This window comes from Ictalurus punctatus, chromosome 28 (assembly GCF_001660625.3).
Source record: "Ictalurus punctatus breed USDA103 chromosome 28, Coco_2.0, whole genome shotgun sequence".
In the NCBI taxonomy this organism is placed as follows: domain Eukaryota; kingdom Metazoa; phylum Chordata; class Actinopteri; order Siluriformes; family Ictaluridae; genus Ictalurus; species Ictalurus punctatus.
The window spans coordinates 11,977,711-12,003,457 of record NC_030443.2 but is presented as its reverse complement, the minus strand read 5'-3'; the positions used below and the strand labels follow the sequence as shown (position 1 = coordinate 12,003,457).

Here is a 25,747-nt window from a genome sequence, read left to right as displayed (position 1 = left end):
CGCTTGCAAATGTAGCTGTAAAGTTTTACCTGTACCGAACGAGAAGAGAGGTTATACAGAAATGATACTACAGAGTGTACTACACACATTGTGCACCACAGTGTTTTTACAAAATGGACCTAGCCATCTCAAGGGACTAATTATCTCCTGAACACGTTATTATTGCGCTCATTAACGTGTTATGACCCAGAGAAGTACAGTAATGTCAGGAAGGGTGCGTTACCGTTGCGGTAGAGCAGCTGGAGGCGCACCGAGGCCATGGAGGCCAGCAGCGAGGCAGCGCGGTACTCGGAGTCCACACGCTCACACATCCCAGCCAGAGACAGCAACACCTTCATCACGCTGCCCCGAGCCAGAGCAAACGCCAAGAGAGTCAACTCAGCATCCGGAGTCACACAGCAACTATGGCACACGTACACAGAGCGAGAGAGACGGAGAAAGAAAGAAAAAACAAACGAAAGAAAGAAAGGGAAAGGAAAGAGAAGGATACAGGGAGGGAGAGAGAATGGTGGAATTAATCAGATGTGGAGAAACAGTAGCAGTGTGTAATTACTCAGTAATTACTGTGGCGTATTTAATTCTCTCAGCACAGCACGGGTCGACATTACTGCACGATCGACACATCAAAACTGAACATCGAGCTCATTAAAGTAAGAGTGTATGTGTGTGTGAGCAGTACACTCTCTCAGTGCAGAGAACACCACAGAAAGTGAACACAGATGAAGCTGTTTACTCTGCGATTCGGAGGAGGAAGGCATCCACCTCTTCCAGGATGTTGGGGGAGAAGAACTTGGGGAACTCGGTAGAAGACGGCGTTAACGACAGAGGCGGCATGTGCTGTAAGGCTTTTCTGAAAGAGACACCAAATATTTCATGCATTCTGTTCACTCCAACACAACAATCACTAAACAGCAGCTAGTGGCTTTCGACAGTTACGAGTGTTCCTAGTTAGAGATTGCTTACTTCCTTAGTATACGCTTTAAATAAACCCTACAAATCCATGTTCCTTATCGAAAACAACACTCAATTTAATTCAACATCAGAACGGGGAGCAATTGTGATCTCACTGATCTACATTTTGACTGCAGCATTGTTGTTTGTGCTCTAGAGTTTACATGGAATGGTGCGAAAAACAAAAAAACACATCCGGTGGGTATCAGGTTTGCAGGTTGAAACGCCAGAAGACCACGTCAGGTGTCGGCCAAGAACAGGAATCAGAGGCCACAATGTCCAAAGGCTCATATACTACACTATACTATACTATACAATATTACTATTACTTATTTCAACTTTGGGACTGGTGTTAAAGGGTGTAATGACTCACTGTGTGCTCTGTAGAACAGTGTTGGCAAGGGCGGGGTTCGTCTCCATAGACGCGGTGACCAGTGAGGTAAGCAGAGAGAGGTACCAGATAGCCGAGGCGTCTGACACGGACACCTCTTTGCTCTTAGTCACCTGGTAGCCCATCGTCTTCAGGCCGTGGATGCGCGTGTCACAGCCGTCACTTAAACACCGCTTGATGTTGATCTGAACATCTGCACAGGCGGAGTGAAGGACATTATACTTTTTATTATTAATACTCTTTCATGAACAGTCTTCGGGTTTAAATGTGCTTAATAAAGAATAATTGACATTGAATTATTAGAACATTAGAAAATAGTGCACACCCTGAGCTGGTAATTACACCTCGGGTGTTCATTATTTTCCAAATAATTCAACGGACCGGAGTCAATTATTCCGCGTATAAGACAGTCTGAACACCTCAAGACATTGTTCAGATGTTTTATTTCAAGACATTTGTCAGATTTTTGTCCTTAAAACGCTCTCTGTGTGGAACTAATTTATTACACTTCCATCTCAAGCCTCTGTTGCTAATTCCAAAACGTCCTTTTAGAGCTAGTAACAGAGACTCGAGCTATTCATATGCAGTTATTATACCACCTCGGGTGCGCACTATTTTTCTAATAATTCAACACCAGTCATCAATATTTCTTTATATATTTCTGGAAAATCGCAGTTTTCGGTCATTTTGTTTGTTGTTAGATCTGTGCGCTGTGGTGGACGGTAGCTTAACCTTTCCGTTATTTCAGTTCACTTGGCGAAGTGATATGGAACTGTAATGTGGTCAAGACCTGACTGGAGCTACTTCAGCTGTGCATTTACTGAAAAATAATCCCACGACTCAGATCATCTGTCAGCCAATCAGAATCGAGAATTCAACAGATATACATTATCATCATTTTATATATATATATATATATATATATATATATATATATATATATATATATATATATATATATATATATATATATATATATATATATATATATATATATATTTATTTTTTTTTTCATTCCAAAGTTATTGGCACCCCTGCATTTAGCATTTTATGTAACCCCACAACAGTACTCAGTCTTCTCTAATACTTGAGAGCAAAGAATCTGAAAGCTCTCCTCAATACACAATCTCTCCAGAGCCTCCATGATCTTGGGTTCTCTCTTGTGGATTCCCCTCTTCAGCTCATCCACAGGTTTTCAATCAATTTACAGCAGGGGACTGGTATGGCCTTGTCAAAATCTTGCATTTTTTTTGTGGATTAGAACACGTTTTGGATTACTGTCCTGTTGGAAGATACTACAACAATCCAGTTGTAACTTCATGGCAGAGGCAGCCAGTATTTCATTTAAAATCCCCTGGTAAAAGTCCCCATGGAGTCCATGACACCATGTATCCTAACAAGGTTTCAAGGGCTTCTGGAGGTAAAACAGCTCAACATCATTATAGATCCTCTACCACACTTAAATGTGTGGATTCGTTTCTTTTCTGTATAAACTACTATTTATACATTATGCCGAATACATCTAGAGGATTTGTTACCAAAGACAATTCTGCCCACAGAACCAGGCTCCAGAAGTGTCTGGTTAGATGAAAGAAAAGGCTTTCTTCTGGCACAACTTCCAAATAATTTACTGGCATTTATTGGTAGGTGGCGGGGGGGGGGGGGGGGGGGGGGGTAACGACAAACAACACAAAACTACCATTATATCATGTTTGTGCCTCAAACATGAGAACACAGCCATAGCACAACATTAACCCTTTTACGATTTCAGAACACATCAATAACATCCCTGCTGAAAAAAACAAAACAATACAAACCAACACAGATATTCTAGTGGTTTCCACTACAAATACCATTACACACCATCAGCTAATCATTAAAACCAGTCCTTAATGGTATCCACTAGACATAACATGCCACCAATAGAAGGCTTCAAATTACCAGTAGAGACCAACAGGGACTTTACCGTTTCCATTAAAACCAATACAATTCCCATTATAACCATTACAAATTCTATTAGGTTTTCTATTGTTTTTTTTCAGCATGGATTTGGTTTTCTTAAATTTTTTTTTAATATAAATGCTGATGGATGCTCACATTGCTGAGAGATGTTGGCGTTGTCCAGCAGGGGCACATAGCCTGTGACGTTGCTGGGGATGCGAATGTCTCTGATCTCCTGCAGCGAACGCCGACTCTTTCCTACAGATACAGACACCAGCTGTGGCATGTAGCTGTGATCGCTGGAGGCCACAGCGATAGCCAAACGCCTCAGCACCACATCTGGCTTCAGCTTTAACCTGCAACACAGTCCGTCAACGAGGAAGTTAATGCACTGCACAAAACCAAGGATTGGGTTTCAACACACTTCCAGAAGCTTCTAGGAAGTCAACGGGTTTTTAAGCTCCTTTCACAGCACAGCAAACTGTATCACAATTCTACATAGTAGTAATAAAACATACAATACAAACACAATACCTACACATTAGGTTATATATATATATAAATAATAATAATAAATAGATAAATTAATAAATAAAAACCACTGCAGTATTCCTTTAAAATTCCCATGGAATCAAAATAGGTGTTTTAGAGATTCGGAGTCTAACACACAGCAAATGTGTGTGTATGAAAAAAAGAGCAGACGGGCATTTGGACATATTAAACAGTCTGTATAGGATTTCACAGAGTCTTTTGTGATTGCTGCGGCCAAAAAAATCTTGATTTTTGCTGTGTGTTTTTTTTTTTTTTACATTGGCGATGCAATTTGTGGAGGTTTTTGTGCGTTTTTTGCATAAACTACTTGAATTGGCGAAATCACAATTGCATGAAAATGTTTTGCACAGTCTTTCACAGTGATGTTTGTTGGTAAATGAGACATTTCAGCTGTACTCATGTTGGACGCACATGAACAGAAAAGGGCTTTGGCTGAATGCGTGTTGAATGTGATGACATCACATGACGCGTCTTGATCCAAATCTGCGGTCACTTGGAAAAACTGCAAACTCCTCGGAATATTGCGGAGTTTGCTCGATTTTGCGATCATTTCTGTGATCGCCAAAATCACGAAAGCCTGGAGGGACTGACTGAGGCAAGTTAGTTTGTGTGTGAGAGAGAAAGTTGTCCCAAAAGCTAATTTCTCATTATAGTTTTGTTAAACTGCCTCGAGTTAAACAGCAGTCTTACCCTCTGTCCCTTGGGTAAACTCATACTGTCAGTGCTGTGGGGAAGATGGTCTGTAACAAATGAGCCATGGCTTGGTAACCACGGCTTGAAGTGTGGTAGTTGTAAACGTATGCTCTAGAATACCAAAATCGACAATAATGTCCCAATGGCAAACTGGCAGCGAGAAATCTTGCTATTAGATGTAGAAAAAAAAAATCCGTCATGCTCCCTCCTGGACATCTTGTTTCTAAAGGAAATACGTCCATATGCTGAATCAAATCATGGCTCTTCATGGGCACTTTAATAGCTAAGGCCTGGTATGAAACCAGCTGTTACGACCACCTATACATCTACGCTCTGTGAACTATGTGCATTTAGGGATCAGAATTTCAGAAAATGCGCTTTAGTGTTTACTAGAGTCAGACTTTTGCTTCCTACTGGATCCCAAAAATGTTGATCTTTTCTACGGCTAGGTATTCTAACCTGCTTACTGAAAATACTGTAAGCGTTATCTGTATGATAAAAACATAAGCTTGACAAGTTATCAAGATCGCTTATGACCTAATGGCAGACACGCCCGACAAAGATTAATTATTGCAACGCGGTGTCAATGGTCAAAACAGACCGAGTTTGTACAAGATATAATTATATTATAGCCATTTTATGCAAGCATAATCATCAGTTCAGTTCATTTATTTATAAAGCACTTTTAAAACAGCCTCAAGGCTGACCAAAGTGCTGTACATGAGCAAAGTAGCCAAATACAAATACAAGTCGCGACAGTTCACATGTATTAAAAGCAAAGGAAAACAAATACCACAGAAAAAGCTCGCTCTCTTCTGTGTTGTAGACTTTAACAAGGAACTGTGAGTAAGTTAAGGCTTCCAGAACTTAAACTTCTAGGAGGGTTGTAGGAAAAAAGAAAGAGATGTAGTTTACGCTTGTAAACTACGTAGGTTTTAAATTGGAGAAAGCCACCATGCCTGATCCAGTGGGAGCGTGCGCTGCCGTCAGACTGCCAGTAGGACACGGTTTCACCGTTGGTCATCCTGTGGACGTCTGCGCTGTTGGACGAGGCCTCGATGGAGCTGTAGCACTGAGAGACCACCTTGACCCGATCCACTTCCGGGCCCTGGGTTAGCTCTGTCCCGTACTGAATGTCCAGGTCTTTACGACACAAAGGAAGGAAGGATAAAAATAAAATCGGTCAGTTTAAGGAGAAATAATTTGGCTCCATAATGCTTAAGACTTTATATGAAGACGAAAAGGGGATGTCTAGCAGAACAAAATAAAGCAGTCATCACACATTACGCTTTTGATACCAGGTGGAGCAAAAAACATGATTAAAGTCATGACTGTTTTATTTATATCCTGGTACAGTATACATTTCTAACTGTAAGGGTATGTATCATGGCTGTCATGAGGGAGAGTCCAGGGAGACAGATGCACATACAGAACTTCTTTATTATAGACAACACACCGGGGAAACAGACACGAGGAATGGGAAACACAAGGGAACCAGGACACTCAAAAAAAAACCAAAAAAAAAAACCTAGAAAACACTCAATATAAACAAACAGTGAACAAACCAAGCAATAACAAATGTGAGAACCACAAACATAACCTGACTCGATGCAATACTCCATCAACTGAGGAGAAAAAAAAGGGAACTTAAACAGAGCACTAATCAAGCAGGGAAAATATACACATGGGTATGGTTAGACAGGAAATGAGGAAGACAACAGAAGAAAACAGCTGTTCTGTAAGGACTGTCAGAGTGCCCACTACTGGCCAAAGGTGGAATTGTCTCTGGGGGCCACGAAAACGGTATAATGCAATGCCGCTTCATTCTCTCAGACGGTATTCACTGACCGATATTTTTGGTATTCGTTGGCTCCTTGCTAAACAAATAACCAAACCAAACTAAACTTACAACTTATATTGTGTTTTTTAAGTGTCATTTATTTATTTTTTGTCTGGAGATTCTACGTTTGAATCCCAGCAATTCCACAGCCATCCATGACCACGAATGAAAACAGCTGGAAGAGGACACAGCACTTTCCTCCAAGTGTGTTACACTGTGAGGCAGTTCAAAAAAGATGCAGATGTGTGTGTTTGGCTCATCCTTCCCATTTGGTAGAAAACATTTGGGGAGAAAAAAAATAAACCTCCAAGCGAATCACAACACTATGGTCATCTCCAATGCTGTGAGATTCCAATTTCTGAGTTTACATGAGCATCTTTGGTAACCACACTGTCTAATAATAGATCTATTAAACCGCAGATGTACGCCTGTTATTTGTGGATAAAGACTTCCATGTGTAATAATAACTCGGGCTAAATATCATTAAAGGTGACTATTTAAAGTAATGATCTTGGTTTGAGTGCAGTTACAGAGCAGCTCTATTATCTACTCATTAGCTTTTCCCCCCATCAATACAATCACACTGACATTTCTCTCCATAAAGCGCAACGGTACATGAAATTAAACCGATCTAAAATTAAAGCCAACACCGTCAGTTGTCAGTCCAATCAGAAGCTGCTACCTTTCTCTTTCTGCAGAAGGTAATCCAGGAAGTCCTGCAGCACTGCGGCCCTCATTGAGCTGATGCTGTTGTAGCCATCCAGAATGGGGAAGGGAATTGCACTGCTCGGGATGCGATTCCTGTGCAGGAACTTCAGGATCTTTGAGGCGTGCGCCCCGATTTTGTCTTTTGACTTGGAGAAGATGTCCACAAATCCTGCAAGGGGATGACAGCGATAATAGGGGGGTACAAAGATGTTAGATATGATTAACAGCTTTAAACAATTATGTCTGGCTAAACGTCAGCGATTTTGGCAGAAGTGATATGTAAAGAGAAACACCCCCCTCATTCTAAGCCACGCCCACAAAACAGTGGGAAATGCTTGCTAATGTAAGAAAGACAGCCTCTGAACTGACATGCAAATAAAGACACTTCCATGTACTGACTGGATGAATGTTGGTCGCTTACGTTAGCATTTTATTTATTTTACAGAACCTGAGGGCAACAGAGGATTCTGGCAATTTAACCACATCATATAAGAGACAACTAGGGCTGCAACAACTAATAATCTATAATTAAAATAATCGACAGCGCATTTCATTATGGATTATTCAGGTCTGTGACGCCCCCCCGTCAGTGACGTCACTTCACAATAGTGAACAATGCATTTCTATGAACAAAACACATCTGAGAAACAGCGGAGGTCACAGAGTGAGCTGCTGTGGTGGGAAAAGTACACGATCCAGGACGTCCAAAACATGACAATGCTTGTTTTTATATTATGCGCTTCAAAACAAACTCGTAAGTGTATTAACGTGGCTTGTCGCGTCAGATGCTGCGGCAGATGCGTATGCTGTTTAATGTGTTCTAGACATGTTTTCTTCAGCACAGAAATGACATTTTTACCTTTATATCCTTATCTGTAAATGGTAGAGATTCACGCCAGTATTTCTATTTTACATAAAGGCTCGTCTTGACAGCGAGCGAGTCTCCGTTAAACCTCACTGAATCCGCGCGAGTCGACACATGCACCTCGATCAAACAGCAAGCAATAGAAAGGAAGCGCAATAACTCTGGCTAAAATATTCATTTTGATTAAATATGTTGTTTGATGCTATATTTAGATATGAAAGTACTTGTTTCTAAGTAACAATTAGCAGTAACTGTAATGGGGTTATAACATGTAATTAAGTAATTGTATAGAAATGTAAGAAGTGTCACATTTACAGTATAAATGAACATCATGTTGTGTTCAGATGCGTGAATGTGTGTGTTACTGCAGAACATTCAGCCTCTTACCAGTTAACACTTAGTTTGTGCTTTTGTTTGACTTTTTTAGCATTTTTAATATAGTGATCTAACTTCTACCCTGTCCAGGGTGTACCCCGCCTTGTGCCCAATGTTCCCTGGGATAGGCTCCAGGTTTCCCCGTGACCCTGAAAAGGATAAAGCGGTATAGAGGATGGATGAATGGATGGATGATCTGAACTTCTGCTTTAAAACTTGTGGACAATCCAACTATAAATATACTGTTGGTTTTTTTTTTTTTTAGTCCTTTGCACAATGTATAGCATAACCCACACAGATACATCTAAAACCTTTTTAATAAACTTCAATTTGCACAAAATTTGATAGACAACATCGGGCAGAATGTGAAATAACGAAAATAAAAACACAGAAAAGAAAAATCGGTCTTTTAATCCGACCAATCGAAGAAATAATAGACAGATTAATCGATTATCAAAATAATCGGTAGTTGCAGCCCTAGTGACAACCCTAAATAGTAATTGTATGTTATGTTACAAAGACTTTCAGCATGTCATGTGATATAGCCTTCCTAATTCACTGGGCCAAAACTACTCAAAGTGCCCAAGGCTATTGTAAACTACTACTTCAACAACAATACTACTACTACTACATACTAGGGCTGCCCACGATTAAGTGAACATGATCGACTGCGATATTAACGTTTAAAGTTCGTCCTCCGCTAATAGAAAACTCTGCTGCAGGTCAAATCAAATCAAATTTCACTCGCATTTGTGACGGAAAAGTATTTTGTGCGACTGTGAATAAATATTTATTCGCACCGGTGCGAGTGACCTGTTCGGAGTTGTATAATACAATCGGGATAAAAATTACAGGAAGTCCAAAATGCATCTACACCGAGCAACAGTTACTTTCACACTGCTTTTCATCTCCTCAGTCAACCGAACAAGTGTGGAAATACTGCAAAGAAGCCATAATGATGACAAGTAATTCTGTACATCATCTGCTTCAACTTCCTGATATTTTATTGAGCCCGCAAAATGACCTGAACTTGCAGCTGCTCGTGTAGACACGGCGGCTTCGTGCGGAGTAAATGAATAATAATGCTAACGCTACAAGTTGGGTATAATTCAAACTTCTTTATTAAAAAATTCCTCACCAATCATAAGCAAGAGTAGCAACTGTCCAGTCTGTAAACATACAGTACACTGCTGCTCTCCTTCACTAACTCTAATTCACTTCATTTATACTCAGGGTTGCCAGATATGACTAAAAAAGTCAACTCCAGTTTCCATGTTTTGATTTAATTCCCCCAAAACACAATATTATCAGCAGACATGGACACTGTGCTGGGGGAACCCATCTAAAACTGATAAACAAACAAAATTAAAACTACTAAAATGTAAACACAGAAAATGTGCTTAGTTATAAATAAATCATTTAATATAAACAATAGATATTATAATAACTTCATTAAATATAAATAAAATGAGAAATGAAATGATGTTTAATTACTATGGGTTGCATTTAATATCAATTTGACATTAAGCTTAGTTCGCTATTTCGTTAGAACGCTATTAGCATTTTTCCTAATATGGACCATGTTTGTGTTAGTCTACTTTTAATTAGGACTCTCTAATGTTTTTAAGATATTTAAAAATAAATATTTTATGCTTGTTTATTTATCAATTAACCAACAGTATCTCATTGCTATTATTTTAACTCAATTAACAGTGGCCATGAGCAGAAAGCTTACATTTAACTGTTTATGACAGACCTCCTGATTAAAGTTTCAACAAAAAAAGACTGGTATCTGGATCGGTTTCGATCGTAAAAATCCTGATCAGAGCATCAGTAATGAACACCATTAATCTAAAGTGCTTTCCATCTGGTGGGTAAATGAACTCACCCTATCACATCCTATATGAGATTATTCAGATATATACACAATATACACAGAGCGGTTGGAGAACTGACTCCAGCCCAGAACCATGACAGCGGAAAATGTCTAATAGTGTAGCTTTAAATATATTTAAGAGGAACACACTTCAAACACTGAACATTGATGTTTATTGTGTTTGTTTACAAGGTGGAACAGGTTAACGGTAGTTTTTTTGCACACAGTCTGTATAATTAACTGAAAATATTACATTTAGTTTATCAGAAGGTAAATTAATGTGTCATGACTCAGACTATGTTCTAAATTCTGTCATAATTGACCAGCTCAAGTTCTCTCATGCCTAATTGTGTTATATTGTGGCATGAGAAAACTTAATAAAATGTAAAAGTGCAATAAAAATATGTTGTCACTAAAATCAATTAATAATCGAGATAAATAATCGAGATCTCAATTTTGATCAAAATAATCAGGATTATCAATTTGGCCATAATCATGCAGCCCTACTATATACACTACTATAATTACAACAACAACGATTACTACTACAACAAAAACTACTATAATTACAATTACTACTATAACTACTGCTACTATAATTACAATGGGTGCAACAACTACAATTACTACTACAACAACAACAACAATAACAACAACTACTACTACCACTGCTACTATAATTACAAGTGCAACAACAACAACTACTACTACTATAATTACAACAACTACAATTACAACAACTACTACTACAATTATACCAACAATTACTACTACAAGTACAACTACAACAATAATTGTAACAACTACTACTATTACAACAAAAACTATAATTACAACTACTATAATTACTACTACTACTATAGTTACAACAAAAACAACAACAACTACTACTACTACAATTACAAAAACTACTATTACTACAACAACTACGACTACAATTACAACTGCAACAACTACGATTACTACAATTATACTTACAACAACATCTACTACTATAATTGCAACTACTATTACTACAACAACAACAACAACAACAACAACAACAACTACTACTACTACTACTACTACTGTTACAACTGCTACAATTCTTACAACATTTACAACTCTTACTAATAAATATAGCCACAAGTGGTGCCCTGCAGTGTGCAAGCAAATGTTTGGTTGCACATATGACCAATCATGAATTACAGCTATTTAAGTAAAGCAGCTCCTTAGAATTGATTAACATGTGGCAGCCAAATTATGCACAAATATCAGCAAGCTTTAGATAATTATTGAGGTTCACACTCTGCTGAGAAGTTTGACATCAAATTTGTGAAGAGAAGCCAAAAATCCTAGGACCTAGCCCTAGTTTGCAAAGGCAGGTTTTGCACATTATACAAATTAGCAAACAAATCTGAGCTAAATGGCTCGAGGCTTTTTGGCTTGGGAGAACCTAAACAATCAGTGGGAAACAAATCGTTTGTAGGACTCATACTTCTTGAGATACAGGTCAAAATGTAAAACTCCGTGCTATAGCGCCACCATTTAGGCTGATCGAGTCCGGCTCGTTTGTCTGAGTAGCAGGAAGGAGTACTACCTACTGACCAAGTTTTCTGTCTCTATGAATTATAGTTTGGTGTGCATGATTTGTTTTAAGGCAGAAGGAGAAGAAGGAAGAAAGAGAGAAAGAAAGAAATCCTAACAAATACATTAGAATTCCAGCACCATTGGTGCTTGGACCCCTAATAACGGTTTACTGATCATGACCAGGCAAACTCCGTGCTCGATGAATATGAGAAAAACTGTCTCGACACCTCAGCCGACTACCCTCAACCGTCTCCCAAATAGAAAACAGTTACCCTTAACCCTACAGGCATTCAAACTTACCTGGAGTCAGAGAGCAGGCCTGCAGCTGTCTGATCACGTGACTAAGTTCTCCTTGCAGATTTGCGCCATTGCTGTTCTTCAGGGCCATGAGCATGCTCTCGACATCAACAACCCCATCGCCCTCGGCATCGAACTGACCGAAAGCCTGTTCAAACAACAATAAGACATCGGGAATGTTTTTTAATACAATGCGTTATAATATTTTCTCCACATCAGCTGAAATTCAAGCAAAGTGACCATTAGAGTCAACTAAAAATATTATTATTTCCAGTACTAGACTGAAATCATGTTCCTGGCGACAAACGATGCGACAACAATTCGATACTATATTTATTAATATTTTTAAAAATCTTAAATAAACACTATGTTTAAATAGGTGAAACCTATGCTGATTAAGTCTTCATTAGGATTTCAGCAGATGAGTGAAACAGCACATGTGCATGGAATGATATACAAATGCTCATACAAATATGAATACATTATTCAGTATAAACAGATCATGTGTTCTGAACCGGTACAAATAAGTGGCAGACTATTTGTTTCTTTTGTAAGCTTGGAAGAAAGGTTTATAGCTGTAGGGCACTGGACTGAGACGAGAGGTGTGGGATCCCATGGGACGCAGAAATAAAAAAAACAGGGCGATCGGGAAGGTTTTACTTTCATGAAGACGCAAGCATGCTGTCAGATATGAAGCTTGGAAGAAGAAAGATGTTCAAAAGAACGAAAGGGTGGTGTTGAGGAAAGCATTTACAGCATCTGATCATTTATGCTTAGGGACAGCCTGGTCAGGGTCACAGTGATTTTAATTACACTACTACTTTGTTTAAGTTTTAGGAATATCATTAGAAAATATCACAGATATAAAAGACTCGTGAGCAGGATTAAAACAACTCTATTATAGACCAATTATGAACTGGAATGATGTAGCCGTGGTCCTGACAGTACTGGCATTTCTACCTCTGAGGTTTCTTTCCAGTGTTTTTCAGCATTTACAGGGGCGTAGTAGTGGAGTTCATATTGAATTTAAAGAAAAGACAAATAGAGGCATTGTGTTACACCACAAACATTCAGTGGTGAATTGTCTATTGTTGTTCTGCAGCCTATTTTTAAATTAACTTTGTTGTTCAATGATAGAAACACAAATACTTGCCCTTTAATCTATAAATCATAATAATAGAAAGGTAAAAAAAAAAGCACTGAATGCAGTTTCAGGCAACCCAGTGGGAACAATTTCACTGCCAGAAACATCTGATTTCAGGGACATTATCATATCTAAAACACACAGGTGAAGAATTTTATACATTATTAAAGGTAAGCTTATATGAGATATTATATATATATATATATATATATATATATATATATATATATAAAAAATATACATACACACATACACACACACACACACACACACGGGAGAGCAAAAGGTTTTTTATATGGAAAATTGAACTACAATATACATACCACACACAATATTATTATATTATATAATAATAAATAAATAAATACATAAAAGGGATGTCACGAGAACCGATACTTCGGTACCAACATTCTTAAAACGTGACGGTACATGTTTTTCTGCGGTTGCGTTGGTACCGTTATTAATGAAGTAACCGAGGTTGCAATTATTCAGGAACTGAATGCAGCAAATACGTGCAAGTGTTTTAGTCGGTCCACAAGTGGTGAAGAAGAAGAAAAACGCCAACAAGCACACGGGAAAAACTACAGAAGTTTAGCTCGGTCCCAACTCGTCCAGAGGAAAAGAGAGGAAAGCTCGTTGAGAGGAAATATAGCATAGGTTGCTGGTGTGCAACCGATTCTATCATTTATTTCACACAAAGCGAGGAAACACCTGGACTTTGCGAAGCACCTGAAAGGCGGTCCTATACTATGTTTGTTTGAGGCAGCTGGCACAGTTGCTGTGAAACCAGCTAACGTTATGCTCCATGTAATGTTTGCGATAGCTAGTTATTTGTTAACGACGCTATCGCGTTGCAGTGTTATACACTACCTCCTAATGTACAACCACGCATCGCCATTCAGCCCGTGTCCTGTCAGCTAAATGCAGCCTAATGTCACTGATAATTATTCACATGTTCATGCTTTTAATAAATCTTTTTGGCCTGCCACCATATCAGTGAATTTAAACTAATGCTTGCATTCAGAGTATAAGGGGTGTGTGTGGGTGTGTGCGCGTTTAGGAGTGTACCTTAGCACTTGGCATGGTGTTATTAGTAATTGTCAGACAGTGTTGTTAACTAAAATATCCCTCTCTCTCTCTTTTGCCAGTATCAGCCAGAGGAGGATGTCCTCCAGGAGTTTTTAATTTGAGTAACCAGAAAAAAGGCATCAACCCAAAAACCTTAGACTCAAAAGAAAAATAGCTTGAAATGCCATTTTGCCATGACTATGAAAGCGTTTTAGGGCCACTGTTTAACAGAAATGAAAAATTTCCAGAATAAAGTCATAAAAGATCAAGAAAAAACAATATATTGAGGGGAAAAAAAGCCCTAATGATGGTATCAGATCATAATCAAAGCAGATATTGCAATGATATCCTGATATCATGAGAAAACTTATTTATTGTTCTTTTAATGCTGTGTCAGCATCAATGGCAAGTTAAAACAGGACATTCCACAAATTCTTATAGTATTACAACAATACAATCTTACAACATTTCAACAGTATCACCAATGGTAGCTATACGTGGTCCTTCACTCTGATATTCAATAAGAACTCTAGGATTTTTCCTGCTGTGACATTTTAGAAGACTTCTGAATACGTATTTTCGGAGTAAAAGCGTTGTCTAGTATTGTTAAGAGCAGGACAGTCCATTAATACATGCTTAACAGTCAGATTTTTTTTTTGATATTATGAGGGGAAAAGTCCCGTTATTTCAAGAACAAAAGTCTTACTATTTGAGGAAAAAAAAAAAAAAAGTGCGTCATCAAATTACGAGAGAAACGGTTGGAATATTTAGAGAATAAAGTCATTCTAGTATGACAAAATGCTGCATTTCAGAGCAATGCTTGTGCATAAAAATGATAAATCTTTCTTGGTGTTCGTATTTGGTGAAGTTATTTTTAAGAGAAACCGCTTGTTTCTTTTAATATTGCAAATTTCCCCCCCTGTGAGGTCAGATATTACGGCTTTTTCTCGAAAATATTATGGCTTTATTCTCAGAATATTGCAACTACTTTTCTCATAATATCAGATATTATGACCCCCCGATACTATGATCCACTCGATCTTAAAATCAGCTCGGATTTTAAAAAGGACAGTTCATGATAAATGAGTTATAACAGATACGAAACGAAGAAGAAAAGGCAAAGAGAATGCACCGGAATGAAAGACTACATCAGAAAGAATGTGCAGGGGTTGGACAAATATTTACAAAAGCTGTTCAGAAGACCTGAAAAGAGGTCAGAGGTCATTATACATACAAAACAGTGTGCAAAACATTATTACAGAACATTCGCGGTATCTCACAGAGTAGTACGTTCACTGATCATTTAGTTATTGGGTTTTTTTTTCACCATTATTAATATTCTAACATTAACTATTTCATCATTACCTGTAATAACCGACATTTCTTTATAACGCGGCTGTTGAACGTTGAGTTCTTGAATCTGATTGGTCAGAAGATGTTGATTAATTTTCTATAACAGCAGCTCTGACAGAACTGCTGGCTGTAATTCAAATCAAATGTTTAAATGAATGCATTCATTCAAACACCTTAATGTTTATATAGCCCTACACAGATATTTGTATAATCTACGGCTAGGTTCGTTTAAGTTTAAGATGCATTATTAGCTGAGAGAGAGAGAGAGAAGGCAGCTGAGGAAACAGCTATAATGTAAGTAACAACAAGAACGAACTTGTTTTCGCAGATATTCCACCACAGTTCATTCTTTAATATTAAAATAAAATTGTAATCAGTGCTGTAGTATAAGAGAACACTTCAGGACATGCGGGTTACAGGCAAATAATCAACTCTGCATCAGGCTCTATCGCATCACCCCGTCGTTTTATTCCTTACTCGTTTACTTAAATTTGTCTTAATGTTCGTTATGCAAACGTTCTTTAATCCACGTCGCGCTCGCGTCAAACACTGTAACGAACGACAGGCGAGGACGAATATTTCTGTCAAAATGATCGCATCCTTTTAACTCCAACAGACAAAAAGCAAAAATCTGTTCAGAACAGACTGATCAAACTAGCCTCCATAATGACTTGGGGGGGTTTTTTTGGCTAAGAAAACACAATATAACAAAACATCGATTCACGACGTTATTGTGACAAGAAGCGAAAAGCACAATAGACACATCAAGTGCGCATTCCCCATGCTCGCCTAAACGCTCCGCTTCCCAAACGCAGCCAAATCAAATCAAAGCTATTGTGCAACGAAGCAAAGTCCTCGCAGTAGTACGAGACACTCCTACAAGATAAGACAGCGGTAATGTCAAACAATGTCAATCAATAACACAACACGGGTTTATTCTGGACAGATGACCAGACTGTATTTGAAGTGAAACCTGGAGTAGGTTTTGATTAAAGTGACAACATCGAGCGATGAGAAAAAACTTTCGGCATCAAACGTCGGTGTCGACGCTACTAATCCCAATATATTGCCAGGCTTATCCCAATATATTGCCACACTGTTACCTCATTACAGAACTAGCTAATCGAGGCGCATTGATACATAAAATACGAAGTCAATAAAATATGATACAAACATGTCATGAAATGATAAAATTTTGATCCAGAAAAAATAAGCACTGGCTGATTATGTGCGAAATTGTGTTTTTATTAAATTAGTTTTCTTAAGTGTTTTTATGTTCTCGCGCATTAAAGGGTTATGTTTCCATTTTCGACTAATTAAAACGTTCTACGTTATGAAAGTAAAATAAATGAAACTTTATAATGACAATGAAACGAAAGCTGTGCAGTAAAATGGAAACACGGATCGTTTAAGCTTCGCTCCCTCGTCAAGCTTTCACTGGTTTGACTCTCAAAAGGAGCGGATGTGAAGCGTGCGGCGTTTGTTTTCTGATTCCGCTGTTAGCTAGCTGTGCCGTCAAAGATAAGTGACTCTGTGTAGCCCTGGACGCGGTTTTGAATCCTGCATTCTCCACTACTGAGCCAGGTGGCATATCTGCAGCTATGAACTTCCCAATGTTTTCCCCAATGCAGATTTCTTTAGCCTGGAATCAATCGATGAGGAAAGACGGCCTGAATGCAGCAGATTTTGCTCGTGTGTGTGTGCGCGTGTGCGTGCTGCTTCACGTTTTCATATACAGGGTGTCCGAAAAGGCAGGAACCAATGAGAGTAAAACTACATGCACATCATTTTGCATTTATTATTTACAACCAATCAATCAGAGGTCGACCGATTTTCATAAACCGTTGAAATCGTTTGAGAAGTGTAAACGTTATTGTGCTTTTTATCCTGAAAAGCAACAGCTCTCCCCATTTACTTGTATTTGTTTATAGGGCGGTCTTGCCCGGATCGATATGGCGGACACGTTGACGTGAATGCTTATGTGAGCAGTCGTGTAGTGATTCTTCACAACGTGACATCGCCAACTACTGGCCTGGCATGCATAATACAGCGTCTTTAGTCGTTTTCGCCCGGATGCGTGTGAACGGGGGTCGCTTCGACGACGTTGTCGTCTGTACGTCAAACTTTTCAAAAGCGCAAAAGAAAAAATTTTTCCGTTTTTAGTACACCGTCGTCATGTGAACGTACCATCGGATGCTTTTCTGCTCACCACGGTTATAACGAGGGCTTATTTGAGTTGCCTGCGTACTCGAACATGCCTGGCCATTGTTCTCCGTTCTCGCGCATCAATGAAGACGTTCCTGTTTTTGTTTTTTCGTACCATTCTGTGTAAACTCTAGACATTCCAGGAGATCCAAAATACTCAAACCAGCCTGTCTGGAACAAACAAACACGCCACAGAGATCATATTTTCCTCCCGTTCTGACGTTTGATGTGAACATTAACTGAAGCACTTCGCGTGTATCTGCATGATTTAATGCACCGAGCTGCTGCACCATGACGAGCAGGGGTACAGGTGTTCCTATTAAAAGTGGTCGGTTAGTGTAGCGTGTAAGACACTGTTCAACAATCTGTACTTTATCCTTTAGAGACCTTCATTCCATTATAATCAGGATTTATTTATTTATTTTAATGACTAATTTCCAGAAAAGAAAAAAAAAGAAAGGCAGATGACTCGGCGGATTTATCTGTTACTCCGATCACAGCGTTTAACTTCATCTTCGAGCATCTGTTTGTCATGCACTATACAGAGCTGCTTTTGAATGAATAAAAACAGCTGCAGGCATGTGTGTGTATATACACAACACCACCAGTTACTCATTTTAATTAGCATTTTCACTTCAGGGCCCCATATTATTTCACTTCTTATTACATGTTTCTTTCTTAACAGTTCCTTTAACTCATGCTTCGTTTCATTTTTGCCCGTACTGTTGTACCTTGAGCCAAATTTCAACTAGGGGAACAGTGCTATGTAAATAAAGTCTTTATTTTTAATAAAAACAGCTACAGGCACCCATGTTTACTATACAACACCAAGGCAATTTGGTGGATGAGGTAATGCATAACGGCTGAATCGACTCAAGCGACTAACTAAAGTTTGTTCGTGTACTAGTAACGGTGTGAGGCGCTCATGAGTATACAGTAAGATGACAAACTCATCTATTCAACTTTTAACGGTTACATCTCCAGATCTGAAAGCAGACCGTTATTATGGAGAGTAATTCTGTATTAGAGCTCGAACGCAGGAACCACAAGTTCAACGTAACAGGTTTGCCGTTCTCTACGTAGCTCAAGTCAGACTTTCTATCCTACACTAGTGTTTCCTGCCGAGTCCTGCGCGGAGATGCACGTTCTGTAAGGAATAAAACACTCTGGGTTTGGTGTAATAGGAACGTAATCAATGACAGGGTGGTGTGATGTAGCCTGATGCAAAGAGTTGTTACTCTTCCCACATTTTCCGATAACAAGACCCTCCAAAGCGCATTATTCCTCTTATATTGCAGGAAAACGCAGCTCGTCATGATGACAAGGAACTGCAAAACGCAACGCCTTCTATCCTGAAGGCTTTTCCGAGGCAGGAGACTTGAGGCGTTTTCACAGCTGGCTCGTTTGGAGCGTTTGTTTCAGAAACTGGTGCGGTTTCTCCTTTGGTTCGGTTCGTTGAGACATACACGAACACGGCAGTCATGCTCAGACCCGCACCAAAACGATCCTCGGTCAGGTGGTCGAGGCCCAAATGCAAACGAAAGCAATCGAACGCAAAAGGACCACCGAACCAACCTGAATCGCAATGCAAGAAGAGAATTTCACTCAAATACCCATAAATCATGTAAATTAATTACATTTTTGTTATTCTAGAGCACAGCTTCTCAGCCTTTTGTAACTAAAGCCCCCCAAGCCTTCCCTATTATGTGCCCCCCCACACACAAATATTGAAGGAGAACAGGTATAATGATTATCTATTCTACATAAAATCTATCTATATATTTATGTCTACCTAATCTATAATCTGTTTTGAGAGATATCTTTTTAATAACTTTTATAAAACTATATAACGGACAGGTATGGAACATGAATGATCAAAAATGTTTCTGACCACTAGAACTACTCTGAACAAGAGAACTAGTCTGTAATAACATGGACTATTTTACATGTAAAACATGTTGCATTCCATTCGTCTTGCGTTCTAAAAACATTCGCAAACGGGTGATGTAAATTGGGACGAAGGGCGCGTCTCTGTAGCAGTGACATTGTTAAATCTCCGGCTCTCGGACACTCACTGAACAGAGCAGACGCAGAGAGAGGTGTGAGTGCAGTGGGAAAGCAAGACCTCGCTCTTGCAGGACAGTACCGGTGACATTTGGAAAGTCGCAAAGGCTTGTCCAAAAAGACGCTAGATTTGTCGCTTGTCGCTTTTTTTGGGGGTCTGAAAAGTTGCTAAGTTGGCAACACTGGTCTGCACTGACAGCTAGATAAAAGACGGCTAAGCCCCGCCTTTTCCCAGCAAAGAGAAAATACAGAGGGAGAGGGAATGCGGGGTTTTTCCATTTATGCACATTCTATTTGAAAAGCAATAAAATATACCGAGCACCCAAATGACGCCCTGTCGGATATTGTTTTTTTTCTTGAAAACAATTTGCGCCCCCCTTCCCATCTCTCCCAGCTTGAGAACCACTGCCCTAGGGCAATGGTCACCAAAGCTCTTCATGGAGATCCCCCTTCCTACAGGTTTCATCACCAACCAACATCTCACCCACCTATTTTAGTTGATCAAGAGCTTCTTAAGGCAACAATTAAATGGTCAGGTGGGCACGATTACAATTGGAGCTAAAGTCTTCAGGAAGACGAATCTCCAGGAACAGGGTTGATGAGCACTGTCCTAAGGGAACGTGACACAATAGCGGGTTAAACATTCGAGAAATCCTAAAAAGCTATAGCGATTACACATTTTGACAAGCGATAGATATGCTGATAACCATGAACATACCTGACAGATACAGATGACGGATTCTGACAAACTCTGTGGTCGAGTACGTCATGGCAATTCGAAAAAAAAACGAAACAAAGCACGCCTCCTCATTTTAAAACGAGGCGAATTGCAACAACGTTGTCCCAATCCGATGAAACATCGATTCCCACTCAAACTCAATTCGAATAACTACAGCTAAAAACAGTCTCGCTCTGACCAACGACATGACTGTTTACTCACATGTGACTCGCATAAACGCATTTCGGTGCGCTTTAAAATGTTGCCTTGCGAAAGCGAACCGAAGCGGGGAGAAAAATGCAACACTGAAACACTTTAAGTCCCCGTTTCAGAACAAAGCACAGATCTACAGGTCTGAGAACACCCTTAGAAGGAAGAGTTTAACTTCTAACTGTTACACAACAAAATGCTGACACTGGACACTCCTCCCAAAAATCCTAAACAAAACGTCTCCTAAAAACAAAAACAAATAAATAAATAACGATAATGAACAGAATGAGCGCATTAATATAATCCTGCAATTTGCATGGCAGCTGTTATTACTGTCCGATCTGCCGTTATAGAAAACTAATCAACATCCATCCATCCATCTTCTATACCGCTTATCCTCTTCAGGGTCACGGGGAAACCTGGAGCCTATCCCAGGGAGCATCGGGCACAAGGTGGGGTGCATCCTGGACAGGGTGCCAGTCCATCGCAGACACATTCACACAACCATTCATACACTACGGACACTTTAGACACGCCAATCAGGCTCCTATACATGTCTTTGGACTGGGGGAGGAAACCGGAGTACCCGGAGGAAACCCCCGCAGCACGGTGAGAACACGCAAACTCCGCACACACAGCGCCACGGCTGGAGGCGTGAGGCAAACGTGCTAACCACTAAGCCACCGTGCGCCCGTACTAATCAGCATCTTCTGACCTTATTTGATCATTCAAAAGCACTAGAGTATAAAGTGTTTTATTTGCTCCAAGACAACTCAACAGCTCATTACCACACCCTTCCTGAAGATAAAGTGGGTGTGTTAAAGCAGGAGACAAAACAAAATATGCACTGTAGAGGGAGTAACAAGCCAGGATTCAGATATCTTAACCTTGAGGGTCAATCAAAAAGACCTATAATCATAACTCGACGGTTTTGTTATAGAGTAGGTTACCCGGCATTCTCAGTGCTGCCCATATAGTGATGATCTGAACTAGATTTTAATACAGTGCAACAGTATAGACCACAGAGCTGCTGGACACAACGTGGCGATTTATTTTCTAACACAGCAGTTTAGATGCTAGTACATTAATGCGCTTGTTCTAATACATCATTTACATTTATTCATTTAGCAGACGCTTTTATCCAAAAGGACATACAAGCAAAGCGATATATCAAGCGGCGAACAATACAAGTAGTGCTACCGTACAAGATCTTTAATTGAGTTCTACAAAAGCAAAAGTGCGCAGAGTCGAGGTGTAAGTGCCAGAGTAGGTGTTTTTTTGTTTTGTTTTTTTAGGATAGTGTGGGGTTGGAGTTTTAGGTGTTAATTAGGTGTTCACGGGAGAGGTGGGTCTGTAGCTGTTTTTTGAAGAGAGTGACAGATTCTGCGGTCCGGATTGAGGTTGGAAGTTCATTCCACCACTGAGGGACAGTTAGTGTGAAGGTTCTGGATCATCGTTTCTATTGACCCAATTTACACAGGGACTCCACATAAACAGATTTAAAAACATGTGTAATTGTCGATGTGGTGATGTTTATGTAACATTGATGGAAGGAGTCTCCAGTGTCAGCACTTCATAATGGTCGGAGGTAAAGCTGCTACTTTAAGTTTTCTGACACAACTTCAGGTTTGTGGTTTTTCTGGAACACGACAAACCTGACATGTTTTTGTCTGATTATCTTCACGAGACAGAAAACAGATATGCCAGTAAGGGAACGGCTCTTTATAGCTGCTCTAATGTAATCCAGAACTGGAACTCAACTTGTCTCACAGATGTTCCACAACATTAATCTGAGCTATATACAAACTGAAAAGCATGATGTGTTGTTCTTTAATTATTAAAAAAGTTTACCTGGGAGATTGTCATGGTACAAGAGGAATGAAATACTTGGTGACGTGATGTTATTGGAAAATAATCCAACGCACACCACCCTGTTGTGGAGGTTTTTTTTCCCAATATTAATTAAAGCGCTGGTCATTTTCATTTTGACTGTTCATTAGAAAACAGGCCTCAGCTCAATTTGATTGGCTTACACTATGTACACTGTGAACTCATAAGAGCTATGATTTGTTTTCAATGGGTTGAGCTTCTAAAAATACCGGTGGGGGGGGGGATATTTGTTGTATTATTTATGTTGTTATAGGTTCAATATTAACAATACTTTTTATTAAACTTGTCTTATATAAGTAAACGTGTAAATTCATATTTTCTATTTGTATACCACTGCTGTAATGGATCATTTTCTCTGTCAATAGTTGACAGATATATATATTCTTGTATATTCTACTGAGGGCTTGCTGTTCGTCTTCGGAAGAATCTCGTGTCCACTTCATTCTGGACAAATAGCGCCAATGTCATGGAGGACGTTTAATGCCTCATTTAAAGTGATGATGCTGTTGGAATCATGATGATTCGCCATTGAGGTCTCTATGGCTAGATTGCACTTGCTTTGTTGGAGCTTCTAGCATGCTTATTATTATTTTTATTTATTTATTTTACTATTTCTCCAATTTGGTCTGGTCAATACCCACCCAATAGCCAACTCTCCTATTACATGACAACCAAAAGCCAGGGTGGGTGAACCCAATATGAAGCCAACCAAACAGCTGATTATGCTGCATCACGCTTATTGGCCTCTTCCGCATACATAAGCTCACGGATGCCCAGGATTGGCTAGTGCCCTTGTGACTGACCAGACAGAATCAGTAATTCCACACCTCCCCCTCATTAGCACAACCAATTTTGCTCTTTCGCCATCGCAGGAAAATAGGCTGAACGATTTTCTGTTGGGTCACTCGGGAGCCTCCTAGCGTGTTTAGTCTATGTTACAATCTTTAAAGTGTCTTCCAGAAATCACTGAGATGGTGATGGTCTGTTGATGTATTAATGATTTTCTAGCTATATAATTAAGTAATGCATTTCCTATCACATGGGTATAAAAAAGAGAAAGACTGGATGGAACGGTTACATCGAGACAGAAGAGACCCTGAATAATGACAAACACTCAAGATGTACCATAAAATCGATTATCAGCTCCACCATATCTGAGGAAACCTTATGGGCGGAGCCGAGCACGTGTCCTGGCAGGGGGCGGGGATAATTTCTGGGTTGGAGAATTGCAAATAGATTGTAGAAACGTCAAATCTAGGCAGATCCATTGATTGGCAGTGCTGTAAATCACAGTTTCCCCCCTAATGTATCTTTTATAACATGTTTCAGATTACGAACTGATCCTCTAACAGACTTTACACAGCTTACTAAAGAGTTTGGACACCTTAGTGATCGGACAGTCGATTTGATTTGTGTTAAAGCACAGACATGTCTACCTCCTCGCACTCGTCGCGCTGCGCGTCTCTGCTCTCCAGCATGTCACAGAACTGCTCCAGTGTGAGCGCTTCCTCCCCGCGGCCGAGACGCTCCTCCAGCCAGCGCACCAGCGCGCTCTCGTTGCGGGCGATCGCAGATTCGGACACGGTGAGAGTGGTGGTGTCACCGGCGCGGCCCGCTGCCTCTCTCAGCCGCACCTGCTCCATCAGGGCCTCGGGCGACGGCAGGCCGGAGCTCGCTACAGGCGCGTGAGTCGAGCCCCGGCCGCTGCGTCCCGTGCCGGTGCCTCCTGCTGCTGAGCCGCTGCCGCCGCCGCCGCCAGTCTGGGTTCCCGTGGCCACCGCAGAGGCCGGGCCGCCTTCCGTGAAACTCGGGCTCTCCGCCTCAATGTCCTCCTCGTCACCGCTCCCGGTGCCGCCGCTCTCCGCGTTCCCCATCACTGATATCCCAAGTGCGGGTTAACACACGGAGTCTTTATTCGTTTCAGCTCCGTGATTCAGTCCCTTTCGATATCTCCACTTCGGTCGGCTGCTTTCGGTCGGTGTCACTACCGCATTTGATGTCGGTAGCGTCACAACCAGGGTTACGGATTTATCAGCCAACTTCCGCGATCCTCCGTCAGGCGCTGTGTGGAACAACAGACGCCCCCTAGTGCTTCCCTCCAGTACTACACTACTAGCTCTGTGATTTTCTTTTTTTTCTTTTCTTCTCCTTTCCTTTTTTCTTGACTTTTCTTTTTTCTTTCTTTTCTTGTCTCTTTTCTTTTCCGTTCCCTTTTTTCTTTTCCCTTTTTCTTTTTTTTCTTCTCTTTTTTTCTTTTCTTTTAATTGTTTCATTACTTATGGCTGTGTGGTCATTTGTGTTTGGATGTTTCACATTTTTGTTGGTTTGGACTGACTTTTGGATCAATTCAATTGATATAAATAAATAAATATGCTGAAAGTAGCTATAGGGGGAAAAAAGTATTTATCTTTATACAGAATTATAATTTTACTTCATTCTCTTCAACACACGCATTTTCTGTGGTCTGCGGAGGAAACCGGTTTATAAACCTGTTTTGTTTGCAATTATTTGATATCCGTGAGAGCAGAGTATTTTTTGTGATTTTTTTAAACAAAAGATCAAAAGTTTAAACAATAAAGGCAATTTTTCACAGCCGTCTTTGCTCATATTTACCAAGGGTCCCAATATTAGTGGAGGGCACTGTGTGTGTGTGTGTGTGTGTATGTGTTTGTGTGTGTGTGTGTATATATATATATATATATATATATATATATATATATATATATATATATATATATATATATATATATATATATATTTCAGAATCATAATTTTACTTCACTCTCTACAACAAAGAAAATATTTTAAAACTGATTTTGAGGGGAAAAGCATCCTTAACTTAAAACGTATTATTTTGTTGTTGTTTTATCTTTTTTACAGACCTTCATCAACTTTATTTAATTGTATTTTTAGGACATATTTTACTGCCTGCTTAAGGGTTAAAGGGGAATTTGTCTGGTAATCCCTACGTTTTGAACCCTTTTTAATTTAATATATTTACATTTCTCAGCAGCAGACATGCGCACTACGAGCAACC

The 25,747-nt window shown here is 39.7% G+C and overlaps 1 protein-coding gene across 1 annotated transcript in view; it reads right to left on the bottom strand.

The window, feature by feature from the left end:
- Positions 1-24,739, bottom strand: part of zzef1 (zinc finger, ZZ-type with EF hand domain 1) — a 91,451-nt gene extending 66,712 nt beyond the window's left edge. The window contains exons 1-9 of the mRNA XM_017459737.3: positions 24,147-24,739; positions 12,062-12,206; positions 7,051-7,245; positions 5,488-5,671; positions 3,440-3,639; positions 1,325-1,535; positions 734-850; positions 224-402; positions 1-29 (exon numbers count right to left, since the gene is read on the bottom strand). The exon at positions 1-29 is cut by the window's left edge and continues 70 nt beyond it. Of these exons, the coding sequence (XP_017315226.1) occupies positions 1-29; positions 224-402; positions 734-850; positions 1,325-1,535; positions 3,440-3,639; positions 5,488-5,671; positions 7,051-7,245; positions 12,062-12,206; positions 24,147-24,584 (1,698 nt within the window). The 5' untranslated portion in view covers positions 24,585-24,739. The remainder of the gene's footprint in view (positions 30-223; positions 403-733; positions 851-1,324; positions 1,536-3,439; positions 3,640-5,487; positions 5,672-7,050; positions 7,246-12,061; positions 12,207-24,146) is intronic.
- Positions 24,740-25,747: the final 1,008 nt, after the last annotated feature.